The 15390-nt window shown below is 47.6% G+C and overlaps 1 protein-coding gene across 1 annotated transcript in view; it reads left to right on the top strand.

Moving 5' to 3' along the window:
- Positions 1 to 15390, top strand: part of LOC144804214 (bile acid-CoA:amino acid N-acyltransferase-like) — a 48757-nt gene that overhangs the window by 15691 nt on the left and 17676 nt on the right. Inside the window, exon 2 of the mRNA XM_078671901.1 lies at positions 5862 to 6368. Within this exon, the coding sequence (XP_078528027.1) occupies positions 5862 to 6368 (507 nt within the window). The remainder of the gene's footprint in view (positions 1 to 5861; positions 6369 to 15390) is intronic.

Raw genomic sequence — 15390 nt, 5'->3', positions numbered from 1 at the left:
GGTGTGTGAGGGTGAGGGTGTGTGAGGGTGAGGGTGTGTGAGGGTGAGGGTGAGGGTATGTGAGGGTGAGGGTATGTGAGGGTGAGGGTATGTGAGGGTGAGGGTATGTGAGGGTGAGGGTATGTGAGGGTGAGGGTATGTGAGGGTGAGGGTATGTGAGGGTGAGGGTATGTGAGGGTGAGGGTATGTGAGGGTGAGGGTATGTGAGGGTGAGGGTATGTGAGGGTGAGGGTATGTGAGGGTGAGGGTATGTGAGGGTGAGGGTATGTGAGGGTGAGGGTATGTGAGGGTGAGGGTATGTGAGGGTGAGGGTATGTGAGGGTGAGGGTATGTGAGGGTGAGGGTATGTGAGGGTATGTGAGGGTGAGGGTATGTGAGGGTATGTGAGGGTGAGGGTATGTGAGGGTATGTGAGGGTGAGGGTATGTGAGGGTATGTGAGGGTGAGGGTATGTGAGGGTATGTGAGGGTGAGGGTATGTGAGGGTGAGGGTATGTGAGGGTGAGGGTATGTGAGGGTGAGGGTATGTGAGGGTGAGGGTATGTGAGGGTGAGGGTATGTGAGGGTGAGGGTATGTGAGGGTGAGGGTATGTGAGGGTGAGGGTATGTGAGGGTGAGGGTGAGGTGGTGAGGGTGAGTGGGGGTGTGATGGTGAGGGTGAGTGGGGGTGTGATGGTGAGGGTGAGTGGGGGTGTGATGGTGAGGGTGAGTGGGGGTGTGATGGTGAGGGTGAGTGGGGGTGTGATGGTGAGGGTGAGTGGGGGTGTGATGGTGAGGGTGAGTGGGGGTGTGATGGTGAGGGTGAGTGGGGGTGTGATGGTGAGTGGGGGTGTGATGGTGAGGGTGAGTGAGTGTGTGTGAGGGTGAGTGGGGGTGTGTGAGGGTGAGAGGGTGCGAGAGGGTGAGAGAGGGTGCGAGAGGGTGCGAGAGGGTGCGAGAGGGTGAGTGAGTGTGTGTGAGGGTGAGTGAGTGTGTGTGAGGGTGAGTGAGTGTGTGTGAGGGTGAGTGAGTGTGTGTGAGGGTGAGAGAGGGTGAGTGAGTGTGTGTGAGGGTGAGTGAGTGTGTGTGAGGGTGAGTGAGTGTGTGTGAGGGTGAGTGAGTGTGTGTGAGTGTGTGTGAGGGTGAGAGAGGGTGCGAGAGGGTGCGTGAGTGTGTGTGAGGGTGAGAGAGGGTGCGAGAGGGTGCGTGAGTGTGTGTGAGGGTGAGAGAGGGTGCGAGAGGGTGCGTGAGTGTGTGTGAGGGTGAGAGAGGGTGCGTGAGTGTGTGTGAGGGTGAGAGAGGGTGCGTGAGTGTGTGTGAGGGTGAGAGAGGGTGAGTGAGTGTGTGTGAGGGTGAGAGAGGGTGCGAGAGGGTGCGTGAGTGTGTGTGAGGGTGAGAGAGGGTGCGTGAGTGTGTGTGAGGGTGAGAGAGGGTGCGTGAGTGTGTGTGAGGGTGAGAGAGGGTGAGTGAGTGTGTGTGAGGGTGAGAGAGGGTGAGTGAGTGTGTGTGAGGGTGAGAGAAGGTGAGTGAGTGGGTGTGTGAGGGTGTGTGAGGGTGTGTGAGGGTGTGATGGTGAGGGTGAGTGGGGGTGTGATGGTGAGGGTGAGTGAGTGAGGGTGCGTGAGTGTGTGTGAGGGTGAGAGGGTGCGTGAGGGTGCGAGAGGGTGAGAGAGGGTGCGAGAGGGTGAGTGAGTGTGTGTGAGGGTGAGAGAGGGTGAGTGAGTGTGTGTGAGGGTGAGAGAGGGTGCGAGAGGGTGCGTGAGTGTGTGTGAGGGTGAGAGAGGGTGCGTGAGTGTGTGTGAGGGTGAGAGAGGGTGAGTGAGTGTGTGTGAGGGTGAGAGAAGGTGAGTGAGTGTGGGTGTGTGAGGGTGCGAGAGGGTGCGTGAGTGTGTGTGAGGGTGAGAGAGGGTGCGTGAGTGGTGTGAGGGTGAGAGAGGGTGCGTGAGTGTGTGTGAGGGTGAGAGAGGGTGAGTGAGTGTGTGTGAGGGTGAGAGAGGGTGAGTGAGTGTGTGTGAGGGTGAGAGAAGGTGAGTGAGTGTGGGTGTGTGAGGGTGTGTGAGGGTGTGTGAGGGTGAGAGAGGGTGAGTGAGTGTGTGTGAGTGTGTGTGTGTGTGAGAGAGAGAGGGTGAGAGAGGGTAAGTGTGAGGGGGTGTGAGGGTCATAGAACAATCTCCACTGCAGCATTGTACATATCAATTAATAATAGTGCCTGCCAATGGTCATCCTACACCCATGATGAAGGAAATGGAGCATCCAGTATGTAGAAGAAAATCGAGCGGACACCAGAGAAAGAAAGTGACTGGCTCTCCTTGGAAAGAATGAACGCGGGAGACGAGGTGAGTATGTTACAATGTTAGAAGACATAAAACCACATCACTGGTTAGGCAGCTGATTCTAGTACAGAGTCTACCATGAATAGGATTATACATTTCGATTTCGGGTACCTGAAGATGCACCAGAGCTGCTGATAACCAGCCATGCCCTACAGGGGGAGCCAGCGAGTGGGAGGGAGGGCCTGTCCTTTTGGAATGTGTAGGTGCTAAGATCGGAGTTGAAGGGATACGATAGCGATGAAGGGGTAAAAAAAGGAGTTGGGAGGGTATAGAGAGAGTTAGCCGGTGCCAGGTTGTAGTTAGAACGAACAGGCAGCTGTTCCTATGCACAGGGCGTCTGGATGCTCATCTTCATAACCACAATGGAGTGAGTCAGCCAGTCCCACCACACCGGAGTAGTGTACAATATAATCATGATAAACTCTGTGTCACAAAATTAAGCACCCGGGTTCTCCTTGTAATGAGCTGCATTCATACTATAGTCAGGTGTTTATTTTAAATTTCTGTAATGAAGGAAAACACAAAACTAATAGTATTTAATTAACTAATCAGGGGGCCTGAAAGTGGCGCTGATTCTGAACAAAGAAATGCAAGCTCAAAGTGAAAGCTGCACCTTTAATAAATAAATAAAGGCACACTGCCATGAACTGTGTTAGTGGCGTTCACCTCTGCTACTCCTTTACATTAGAATTGAAAGCGGCTCCGTGGACTTACATTTTAAGTCAAAGTGTTGCCGTACAAACTCAGGAACTAAGAGGGAATGGTGCGTGGTGTTTCAAGCTGCTTGCTTAGTACTTACTCAAAACTACGGTCTGCAAAATAAACCAGCAGGCAAAGAACAACAAGGGAGGAAGGGTGACGAGACGCATGGGAAGCAGCAGCCTTTGATGTGCCGCCGGCCATGCAGTGAATAATTAGGGGAGGAGAAATGCCGGCCTGAGGCCGGTCTCAAAGCAACAGATGGCTGTGGGGTATGACAAAAGGAGAGAAAGCCTGTGAGCTTGTGAAGCTACAAGCACTACACGATACATAGCACTGCCCATGACTCAACACCAACCCCATTAGCTCTATGGTCTCTACACACCATCTTAATATTATGGCAAAATACTAGTTATGTTGCAGTGCCATTTTATAGCCTATTCCTAATCCATATCACTTCATAGGCATATCCCCAATCTGCTAGCACAAATCGTTCCCCTGTGGTTAAATACATTTCCAAAGTCTGAAAACCGTTTGCGAAGGGGAATTACATAAGCAAATTACTAATATGGGCAGAGAGTGTGTAGAGTTTAAAGATGAACTATAATATAGTATAGTTTGTTGAGTGAGGCGCACATGCTTGCTGCCTGTAGCTGGACCATAAAATACTGCTTTGTAGATGACCAGCTATCTTTCTGCTTAATTTGTATAAATGTGTTGAACAGTTTGCTTTATGGTTGTGTTAAAAAAGTATAATGCGATTAATGGATCGTGGTAAGTATTAATTATAAGAAGCTATTGGGCAGAAGATAGATGTTTGTGCTTTGGAGAAAAACCTTTTGTATTTATGAAGACAAAATAAATAAAAATATGTGGTGTATTTGGGCAGCAATAAACTAGATCGTAAGTCACAAAGAGAAAGCAAACTACAATAAACTCGATAGCAAGTTAAGCACAATAATCCCAAAACGTGGGGAAATCAAACACCATAAACACATTCGAAAGTTACAAAGGCAAACAATACCTTCACAGGTTACAAAACAAAAAGAAAACCAAACAATACCATTACAGCTGAGGCTACCGCAATGTGTTAAACAAGCAGCAATGACAAAACATAGTAAACAAACATGTAAAATCAGACGTCATCACGAAGGAAGGAGAACTACAAGTGCACGGGCACAGCATCAAATCGCCAGTTAGTTAAAGTCTGTTTAAAGCCCTATATATCTCGCTCCCGCTCAATGCGCATGCGCATTGAGATAGGTCGCTCGACCTAAAAAGCTATCCAGGGTAGGAACGAGCAAGGACCATGCCGACATTGGTGGGAGTACTGATGAATGGGTTTATCTATAGGAAAAAAAAATATTGCCAGATATATTCATCTGAAAGCCTTTTCGCATGCACAGTTGTAACATGCGTACAATTATGCATGTGGAAAATCATTTGTTTACACCGAATTCGAAAGAAGTTCGGGGAGTATTCTAGGAAGCTTTTGTGAATTTTGTAAATCTGCAGCAACGCAAGGATGAAGAACGTGTGTGTGTGTGTGTGTGTGTGGGGGTGTGTGTGTGTGTGTGTATGTATGTGTGTGTATATATATATATATATATATATATATGCGGTATATTCTCCTTCCTGGAAAAGAGAGCAGAGACCCAGGGGAAACGTTTGGAAGCTTTATTGCAGGTATAAGGCGGATGCATTTCTGGCTGTTGTAGTGCCGTCTTCAGCGCCTGAAGCTTCCACAGGATAATGTCACTCAGCTGTGGAATCCGCCTCTCTTAAGACCCGGAGTTGCGAGTCTGCACCTCCCCCAATTGCGATGGTAACAGCACACCTGTGCAGCATCCCGCGTGGTGGGAAAGACTACATGTCCCAGAGTCCCTTGTTGGTGGGTTGATGAGATTGGTGTGGTGGGGGTGGAAAAAAAACCGTGGGTTCCCTTGTGCTTGAGTGCGGATGGAAGCAGAGTGAGTCCATGAAACAAAACGAAAATGTGGTGTTTTGTTAGGCAGCTTGTATGTCCACAATGAAGCCTCCTCAGCTCCCCTATGACGCCTCAGCCACCAAATGCGGAAATCCATTAGACAGGGGCGACGAGGACAGTGCCTGAAGCCCAGAGCGAGGCTGGAATAACCCCGCAACTGCCGTTATTCTTTCTGCATCCAGGGGCGGGTGACGGACCATCCAAATATCTTTGGTTCGACGAGAAGCTGAGAACAGCAATGCCTGTGATGTCCTAACCCAAGGTGAGGCGGGGTACTCTGCGGTGGCGTCTCAGGCTGACGCTTGAAATGTGCGGTATATTCTCCTTCCTGGAAAAGAGAGCAGAGACCCAGGGGAAACGTTTGGAAGCTTTATTGCAGGTATAAGGCGGATGCATTTCTGGCTGTTGTAGTGCCGTCTTCAGCGCCTGAAGCTTCCACAGGATAATGTCACTCAGCTGTGGAATCCGCCTCTCTAAAGATATATATAGAGAGAGCGAGAAATATATGTGTATTTTTTTTGTTTTCATTGGCGAAGGTTAGAATGACTATGGGTTATACCTCCGATTGAGAAACAATAAATGATATTGAACATGCATGTTTTCGAACATCACTCCAAATCTTCATCTTTGGAAAAACTCCAGTACGATTTGGTATTCTTGACCTGTTTGCCTTTCAATAGACTACTAACACACGGAGCCAGAGGTGCTTATCTTTGTATGGTCAGTGCTTTCTATACGCACACACCTATGGGGCATGGCTTTTGGTGCACTCATGTTTCTGAAATTCATCTCAAAGGTATGACTTGTATCCTGAGGGAGATGTATGGCACTGATTCTGTCTCCACTTTTGTGCTTGATCCGCTAGGTACCTTCTTCAACTTAGAAAAGAGTTCAGGGGTCGCCTCCACAAAAGTAGATCTGAGGGTGCTCCCAAAGGTCTCACTCACGGATGAAGCCGTCCGAATATTCGTCTCTGGTCTGGCGCCCAATCAGATTGTGACTGTGAGGGCATCACTGGTGGACGAGAAGGGATTCCTGTACAGCTCAAGGGCGTTCTATCAGGGCGATGCTGCTGGAGAGGTGGACCTGGAGAAGGCAGCAGCCAGTGGAGGGGATTACCGCGGTGTGCTGCCCATGGGCCTCCTCTGGGCCTTGAGCTCCGAGAAGCCTTTCCACCGGCTCATGAAGCGAGATGTGATTGGAAGCCCCTTCCGGATCACTGTGGACGTTTTTGATTCTTTCCAGCTTAAACCATCACCTTCCATCAGGCCTTTGGCCAGCCAGACGATTGAGCGGTGGTACGTGGCACCTGGAGTGCGACGGATAGCGATCCGGGAAGGCAGGGTGCGCGGAGCCCTTTTTCTACCTCCAGGTAAGAGTTCTTCTGCAAGAGCTTTCATTCTTTTAGTAGGTGCTCTTCTTTGGTCCTCCCTGTTCACCCAGACTCGGGTAACATTTGAGATAGTTCAGGTAACTACTTTCAAAAGGGGAATCCCTTCTTCATTTCTGTCATTATCTCAATTAGTTTAATTTCTTTTATGTGTTTTTTGCAGCAAACTTCCCAGGCCCCTGGTCTTTTCGTGGACCTCTATGGGGGTCAGTATTGGGGCAGCTCCTACCAATCCAATAATGTGTTCTGAAGAGGCAACTAAAATACATTAATGAACCACTTTCAAGGTTTTGACTATATTCGTCCAGAATTGTCTATGTCTCATGAAAATTACCAACTCTCTATTTTGCCCTTGTTGGATTATCTTGTCCACGCTCACATTTGTGGACTAAGTCATTTCTTAGCACTGTGTGTTCACCGTAAACATTGTCTGCATGCTTTAAATAATGCATTTGCTGGTCTATATGACTATTACTTAAATGTATGCAATTGATAACTTTATGAAATTGCCTGTTTGTTTTGAGTGGGTCATGTCTCTTTAGTGTAACACATTTATTATGTTCACAATACACCTTTTTGGATATTGACTGAGTGCCACCTTTTTTGAGTGATACCTACTTTGGACACTGTTGCTCATACTGACTTGGCCGCACTTACATAGCGGGCACCCCCACCAGGCTGGGTCAGACTCTCCTGGCTGGACTGAACTGATTTCCCACAGAGGCTGGAAGCCCCTTAAAACCGCCTGCATCACTTATAATGCACTACAAATGCCCCACCCCCAACTATGGCCCCGGCCGGCTACTTAGCGCAGCATCTTGTCATCTCAGGAGACAAAACTATGAGGGGATAATCTCTAAAACTCAAAAGTCCCAAAATACAAGAGAAGACCTACCATGAAGTCATCGTTCTGCAGCATTGCCTTTAGGATTTGCAACCCCCTCCTGAGTAATCTGGGCCTGAATCCCTCCTTTACAGTACTCAAAAGTAGCCAAACAGACATCTACTAGCCGAAGCAGTTGGCCGCTGCCATAGTGATCTGGGTGTTCATTGAAAGCTTGTTATCTAACCCGATGCCCAGATTCCTAACAGCCGGCACTGGAGTAGGACCTCTTTAGGCGATTTCGTATATCCCTGTCTAAGGGTGGTAGGTGCTGTCTTTAGGGAAGGTTTTCAATCCAAGGATATAGGGTGGACTATGTTTCAAGGTACTAACTCCTCAGCCAAAAGTCATTTAAGAGAGACAGTATTCACCCAATACGCCAGACTCTTCATTATCATCTTCGTCAATTCCTCCTATTTCCCCTTTCCAGGTTAGTGGGCGTCAAACACCTTATTTTTTTCTCTAGGGACACATAAGAATCATTTGAATCTTCCTTATCAAGCTCATCCTGGTCCTTGTGGGTTAGACATAAAACTCATTTGGGTTCTTTGCAAAGGGCCTCCATTTATGCTAAAAAGGCCTCTTTCATCCTCTCAAATTCACTGGGTTGTGTATGCTGATTTGAATTGGTGTTTGTCTTTGTATAACATCATCTCCGTTGTGAGTTGGAGGTCGAACCACCATCTAAAATGGCACATTTTGCTGTTTCGTCTCCAAAGGAGGCCCAGCAGGGACTTGCGATAGGGCCTGAAAGTGCGAGTTGTTGAAGCTCCCCAATACTGCTTTTTCTACTGTTTCATGCACAGCAGAGTCAGTGCTTGGGCAAAATGTTCTCCTAGCATGAAGGTGACAACAGGCTGTTGATGCATCCCTGCATATCTGAATCAATCAGCGCAATATTCATTTTGTCCTAGCAGAATAGGAGAGGCCTAAGTGAAATCTTAATGGAGGCATACTGTAATAACAATGCTGAATGCGTGTGTGGGCGTAGAATTCGACTGGAAGTGTTCACCTTACCGTTTCTCCCTGCGGCAGTCCCAAAATAAAACTTTACACCCCTTTTGTTACGTCAAAACCTACCGCTAGACATCTTGAGGACATTCAGAAAGCTGACCTAGGAATGCATTCTGCCCGTTGCTTACCAGTGGGTTTGTGGTTTGTAAATGACATTTTTTGGCTTTCTATTTGCTGGATTTTTTTGCTTTAGGCTGTCTAACTTGAGTTCATCCCTCCTTTTGTCCAAACCTTGATTTCTGTATTCTTCCACAAAATCGCCTTCAGTAAATAGGCCTTTAAATCTCATCTTGTTACATTTGCTGTATGTTGGGATCTGCTTCTTTCTTGGATTGGTGGGATATGGAACGTTGTAATGAATTATTGTTCATGCAGTTCGAATGTATATGCTTGAACAGGGTTAGGCAATTTTTGTGAGCCTGGTTCCATGCCACTCCCTACTTAGATGCCCAAGAATAAAAATGAAACAATATCTGAAAGTACTCATTTTGTCAACTTTATATTGGGGACGAGGGACTAGCAGGTTCCCATGTGTGTTCTCGGCATCTTCGCTGGACGCTACTGCAGTGCCACACATTTTCGCTGACATTTGTTGTGCTGCGCAGCTGTCGGTGCGGGCGGAGTGTGAGCATCTGACGAAGAGAAGGCACCGTGGGCTTTGGCGCAAAAGAGGATTTTATTAGCGGGCCAAATTGGTACTTGATACAGCTTTTACGAAGCTGTACATCATGTGCCTGATTTACTGAGCGTCATTGCTGGTACCTCCCCGATTGGCTATGCGCTCCTGCCTGGTGAGTCATGCCTGACCTGATGGGAAGTACCCAATCATTATTCCTCAGCGTGTTACGAATTGGTGACACACACACCACTGGACTGTGTTTTTCTGTTGTTTTTTTAGGACAGCCTAGTGCAACGCGCATGCGCTGCTTGCGAGACTGTTAGTAAGGGGCTTCAGAAAGCTCACCAAGCTCACCACACGCTTGTGCTTTTGTTTTTGTTTTTCTCACAGGCCATGGGGCTTTGCGTGTGTCTTTATAAGAAAGACAAATGCAAAAACAACAATTGATGGACAGAATGCAGAACAATGTCATACAATCACCCCAGTACAGAGATCTGGGCCTAAATCCATCATTTTTTTTGCACTTCACACCACCCCAGGTCAGACATGGCTATATGCAAATCTGCCTTGACCCTGTGCCTCATGGGAACAGTCCAGCCTGAACTGCCAAGCCATGTCTTTCCTGGACCGGAATCAAGCATCCAAGGACCGGTTTCTGGCTATCAGCCTTCATCAGCCTGGATAGCTTGACTCCAGTGGTGTGGAGAGCATGGGACTCACGTCTGAGCATACCCATCCCACTCGGGGTGACAAATGCAAAAACAACAATTGATGGACAGAATGCAGAACAATGTCATACAATCACCCCAGTACAGAGATCTGGGCCTAAATCCATCGGTTTTTTTTGCACTTCACACCACCCCAGGTCAAACATGGCTATATGCAAATCAGCCTTGACCCTGTGCCTCATGGGAACAGTCTAGCCCGAACTGCCAAGCCATGTCTGAACTGGGGTGGCAGAGTGGGCTGAAGAACAGTGATGGATCAAACCCAGATCTTTTGACTGGGTGTGAGTGTTTGATTGGTTCAGATGCTCCGTCCATCACCACCCCCTTTTGTACCGCTTTTGGCCGCCATAAGTGTGGCAGGGTATGCTCAGACGTGAGTCCCTTGCTCACTTTGCCACTGGATTCAAGCAAGCCGGGCTGAAGACGGCTGGAATGCCAGGAACCGGTCCTCGAAAGCTTGTTTCCGGTCCAGGGAAGGCATGGCTTGGCAGTTCAGGCTGGACTGTTCCCATGAGCCACAGGGTCAGACTGATTTGCATATAGCCATGTCTGAACTGGGGTGGCAGAGTGGGCTAAAGAACGGTGATGGATCAAACCCAGATCTTTTGACTGGGTGTGAGTGTTTGATTGGTTCAGATGCTCCGTCCATCACCACCCCCTTTTGTACCGCTTTTGGCCGCCATAAGTGTGGCAGGGTATGCTCAGACGTGAGTCCCTTGCTCACTTTGCCACTGGATTCAAGCAAGCCGGGCTAAAGACGGCTGGAATGCCAGAAACCGGTCCTCGGAAGCTTGTTTCCGGTCCAGGGAAGGCATGGCTTGGCAGTTCAGGCTGGACTGTTCCCATGAGGCACAGGGTCAGACTGATTTGCATATAGCCATGTCTGAACTGGGGTGGCAGAGTGGGCTAAAGAACGGTGATGGATCAAACCCAGATCTTTTGACTGGGTGTGAGTGTTTGATTGGTTCAGATGCTCCGTCCATCACCACCCTCTTTTGTACCGCTTTATAAGAAAGACAGCACGCAATTGGGCAAAGGCGGGTGCATGTCCCGCCTTTGCTCTGCCCACAGCTTATTGCTTGCAGTTACCCGCAGGGGCGACACCTGTTTTGAATTATTGTGCCCAGACACGGGTGCGATAATTGAAAACCGATTTCTCGCTGTGCAGCGCGCGCACCACTCGCATGTTTGTTGTAGTAGTTGTTGCATCTCAGCTCATCCCGTTGTCTGTCTGTCTGGGTTCCTCTCTCTTCAGTGTGTCTCCTCCCTTTATATCAGTGTGCCCTTCTCTCTCCTCCGGCCCGCTTGTTCCCCAGCCCTCTCTCTTCACGTGACTCTCGCAAACCTTTCCTTGGTGCCTCAGCCGGTCTTTCGCGCTCCTGCTTAAGGGCCGGTCCGTTTTCCTATTCTCTGTAATTTTCCTTTCTCCGTCTGTGCACCGACCCCTGGCCCCGACTCTCTCTTGCCCACCTGTGTGCTCTGGATCTCATCTCCCCTTCAGGGACCCCTCGGTGCGCAGCTTCCGCTGCACACACACTCTGCCTTGTCTTACCTTTCACTCCCCGCCCCAACAACTACTATTATTGCCCCGCTCTCTCCGGTGTCTTCTGCCTTCTTCCCATCACACACATTATCTCTCTTTCTCTCCAAACTCCTGTCTCCCCTCATTTCCCCCGCCCCATTCCCCAACCACAGGTGCAGCTCATCTGTCTCGGCGGCTCGCGCTCTGCCCCGTGCCTAGGGCTCTGGCTATTGGCTCCCTCTTCACTTGGCCCATGCCGCCCGCCCTAATAGAGATGGGCTGTTGATGGTAGTTGGGTCCACAAAAAGGTGACCTGCCCTTGTCTTGAAGTCAGGTGTCCTGTGCCGGCCCGTCCTTGATCCCGGTGCTCTGGGCTGCTGGGTCCTGGATGCTGGTGCCCTAAGCTGCGAGGTCCTGGAGGAGGGAGAATGGGTTGGTGCAGAAGGCGGGTTCCTTCCTATGCTTGAGCTCTGCAGGAAGGCTTCCTGCACCGGTCCTGTCCTTCTGCTGAATAGTCTCCCTTTCTCTGTTGCAGCACTGGTGGGCTGCTCCCATCTTGCCTGAGCTCCACGGGTTGCTCTCCTCTGCCTCTGCCCGGTGCAGCCCCTTCCCCCCGATCGGTACTGGCAGGCTGCTCCAGTCCCCCAAATCATACATGCCAACATTTCAGAAGAGCAAAGAGGGAGATTTTTTTTAAAAAATCGGGAGAATGGGGCTTCAAATCGGGTTACTGGCGTGTATGGGCTTTGGAAGTGTGCTGCTGCAGGATTGGACATTTGAAACACAAATGTACGTTTTTTTTCTTACCTTTTACAAGCATGGAGCGCAATGGCAGGCTGAGAGGGTGATGCAAGTGTTGTCCCCCCCCCCCCCCCCGCCCCTGTGTGACACCCCAGCCGAAAACAGCTTCCTGTGCACACACACGCCCCCCCCCCCCTACTTCACAGGTCTTCAAAAGACTATTGCCTTGTTAATGACCCTTTGTTGTTTTTTCACCCCATCGAGAGCCCCTGCATGGCCACTTTGACTATTGCTGGAAAAATTAGCACTTCACACAAACGCCCTGTCAACAAACCCCGAGGAATCGGGTTTTTGCTTGCAGGAATCGGGAGGCGGGAGACTAGCCTTCAAATCGGTAGTCTCACGCCTGAATCGGGAGGGTTGGCATGTATGCCCCAAATCTGTACCCTATTTGGGATTTTTGTGTGTGTGTGTGTGTGTGTGTGTGTGTGTGTGTGTGTGTCATTACATAACTAATGTTATCTAAATCAATTGGTGTATATGAATGTATATGCACATATGAATTATGTATATTTTATGTATGAAGCATAAGCCTGTGTATGTTTGCCATTGCATAATTGATGTAATCTATTTCAACCAGTGTACGTGCACTGTAGATGTGTATACACACAAGCTGCACTTTCAGTGAGTGGTATATATACTGGGTCCCTGACCCCACAAAATCAGACACTACTGGACCTACAACTGAACCTCTGTTACAAAAACTGCTAAGCTGCTCCAGGGACTCAACTGGACTGCATTTCGAGGGACAGGATTCAGGAGCAGAGCAGGCCGCGTTCATCCTAGAGGGGAGGCCACGTCGGAACAGACTAACGCTTTAGTACTGTGGGCAGGCGGGGCCACTAGCAAATTATGGGAAAAAGTGATGGGAGAAATGCTTGAGTTAATCTCAGAGTGGTTCTCTTTGTGGTGCATTCTAGTCCATCTTTTGTGTTTTGCCCACCATGCCTCTGTAGTCTCTTTTGTGCTACATAGATAAACACTTATAAGGTCCCAAAAGTTAGACCTATTGGCTATGCCAATGCTTGTTTTTCATGTGACCCGCACACTGCCAAGCATTCTACATGCTATTCACCTGGTGACACGCACACCAGACTATCTCATTCAGTTACAGTACTGACATTACAAGTTTGATATACTATTGTAGGAGTAGGTCTGTGATATGTACTCCAGTTTGCATGGTTAAGTTTTAGAAAAAAATAATACTATTTAGAGTGTTTTGTAATATAAATCCACTTAAACCTCTGTTTTTTAGCAAATTAAAAAAAAATGGAAATAAATAAAATAAAATGAGCACCACTGTTGTTTATTCCTAGTATAACGATTGCTAGCGTTGACAGGGAGTTATGGAATGAGCGGTTTGAAGCATATATGGTTGCTATTGATGAAGATTTTTCTTATAAGAAGAAATATGCTCTTTTGCATCATTGTTTAGGGTCTGAAGGCAGAAAAATATGAAAACATTTACCACAGCAATGTATATCAGGCGAAGGCGATGTAGAGGATGATTATATGTCTGCGTTGAAACTGTCAGGCACAAGATATAAGCCACACAAAAACTTTATTTTAAAACAATATAAATTTCATAAGCGACCTCAACTTCCAGTAGCACCTACTGAAACTTATGTAGGGGCTTTGAGATTGTTAGCATCCAGGTGTGCTAAAATATGTTCATGTTGCAAAAAAAAGGGCACTTTTTACAAGTATACAGATCTGAAATGAAACCGAAAGTGTGAAAATCTGAAATAGGTTATATGTGGGAACATGACTAGGAGCACAAATTGACTAATTCAAGTGATGACCGTGTGGTGTTATATATTGATGTTATTCAAACTACATTTCAGGATCGGGTTGATGCAAGTGGATGTTAGCACGATTAAAATACCTTATTGTCAAATATTAATCGATAATATTGGGGTTAACTTGATGGCAGATAAATGGAAAAGGTTTGTTATGGTGGAACTTGTGAAATCTTCCATTAGGACTTTAGCATTTGATGGTAAACCCTTTTGAGGTATTGGGAGAATTAAGCCATTCGTTCTTTTAAAGGAAATTCCACTTCTGCCATTATGTGTCGCTAAGCATGGTTCCTCGTTGCTGGGATGGTTGAAACAGCTGAATTTCGGAATCATTCTGAACCCCATCTGCCGAGACCAAACATTTTTAAAGAAAGAATGTTAAGGCATGTGTGAAAATACCACAAGCTTATGAAATATTGTACCGTCAGAATTAGGTGCCATTAGGAAGTTCAATCCAATGCCGAACATAAACTATGAATGGTACATCTTCAATCAAGCCAGAGAGCTAGCTGGAGAAACGATGGATGAGTTTGCTGAAAGACTTGAGAACCTTATCAAGCATTGCAAGTTCAATAAATGTAATGATGAAGAAGCCATCCATCTCCGAGTCATCGATCATTGCCTTTCCGACTCGTTCAGACAACACATGCTGCGCAAGACAGTCTGGAGAAAGTGCTCATGGCTGTGAGTGCAGAAGAACGTGCCGATCAACAAGCTGCTGATATGGAAGCTGGATTAGCCCCAGAGTGTTTCAGCATTGAACATGAATGTGGATTATCCTGTCCGATCGAAGGTAAATGTCCTGCCATTGGAGACGCATGCAATGGCTGCGGGAAAGAAAAGCATTTTGTAACGGTTTGCAAAAAAAAGAGAAAGTAACTGCGTTGCATTGAGAAGACAAAATGGATGGCAGGAAGTTCCAGAAACCCTCTAGCCATGCCCGCAAGCTCAAGTGGCGACAGCAGTTGAGACAACAAATGGAAACTAAACTAGATCGATCGTCATCAAATCCATTTTCCAAAGGTTCTTCAATGTCCATGTCGAGCGACAGTGAAGAAGATGGCTATTGCAATGATAATGTCGACTGGTTGTCTCGTCTTGATCTGATCATCAACTCAAACTGGAGCGTACATTACCACCTTTTTGACCCATGTTGGTTTGTTCAGTTATAAAAGACTAAGGGCCTGATTTAGATCTCTACAGGCGGGTTACTCCGCCACACCGGTCACGGATATCCCACCTGCTGAAATATAACTCTCATTATAGCCCATGGGATTTATATTTTGGTGGTCAGGATCTCTGTTCACCATGATCTAAATCAGACCCTTAGTTTTGGGGTGTCATCCGCTTCAGAACTTTTTCATGATGTCATTCGCCATATAATAAAGCCTGTCACCCATACTTTTAACTATAGTGATGATATGCTGATATCTGGGGCCTCAAAAGGAAACATGACCAAGCCCTTGCACAAGTATGCTGCGTGCTGGCTGACGCTGTTCTCACTTTGAACACAGAAAAGTTTGGACTTCACAAAGCTCAAACTCTTCATGCACATTTTCTTTAAACGGGCATGACACCAGATCCGCCTAAAGTACAAGCCTTATCGTCCACTAATCCACCACAAGATGTAACCATGCT

Source organism: Lissotriton helveticus, chromosome 1_2 (genome assembly GCF_964261635.1).
Source record: "Lissotriton helveticus chromosome 1_2, aLisHel1.1, whole genome shotgun sequence".
Lineage (NCBI taxonomy): Eukaryota > Metazoa > Chordata > Amphibia > Caudata > Salamandridae > Lissotriton > Lissotriton helveticus.
This window is presented reverse-complemented; position numbering and strand designations above follow the sequence as displayed.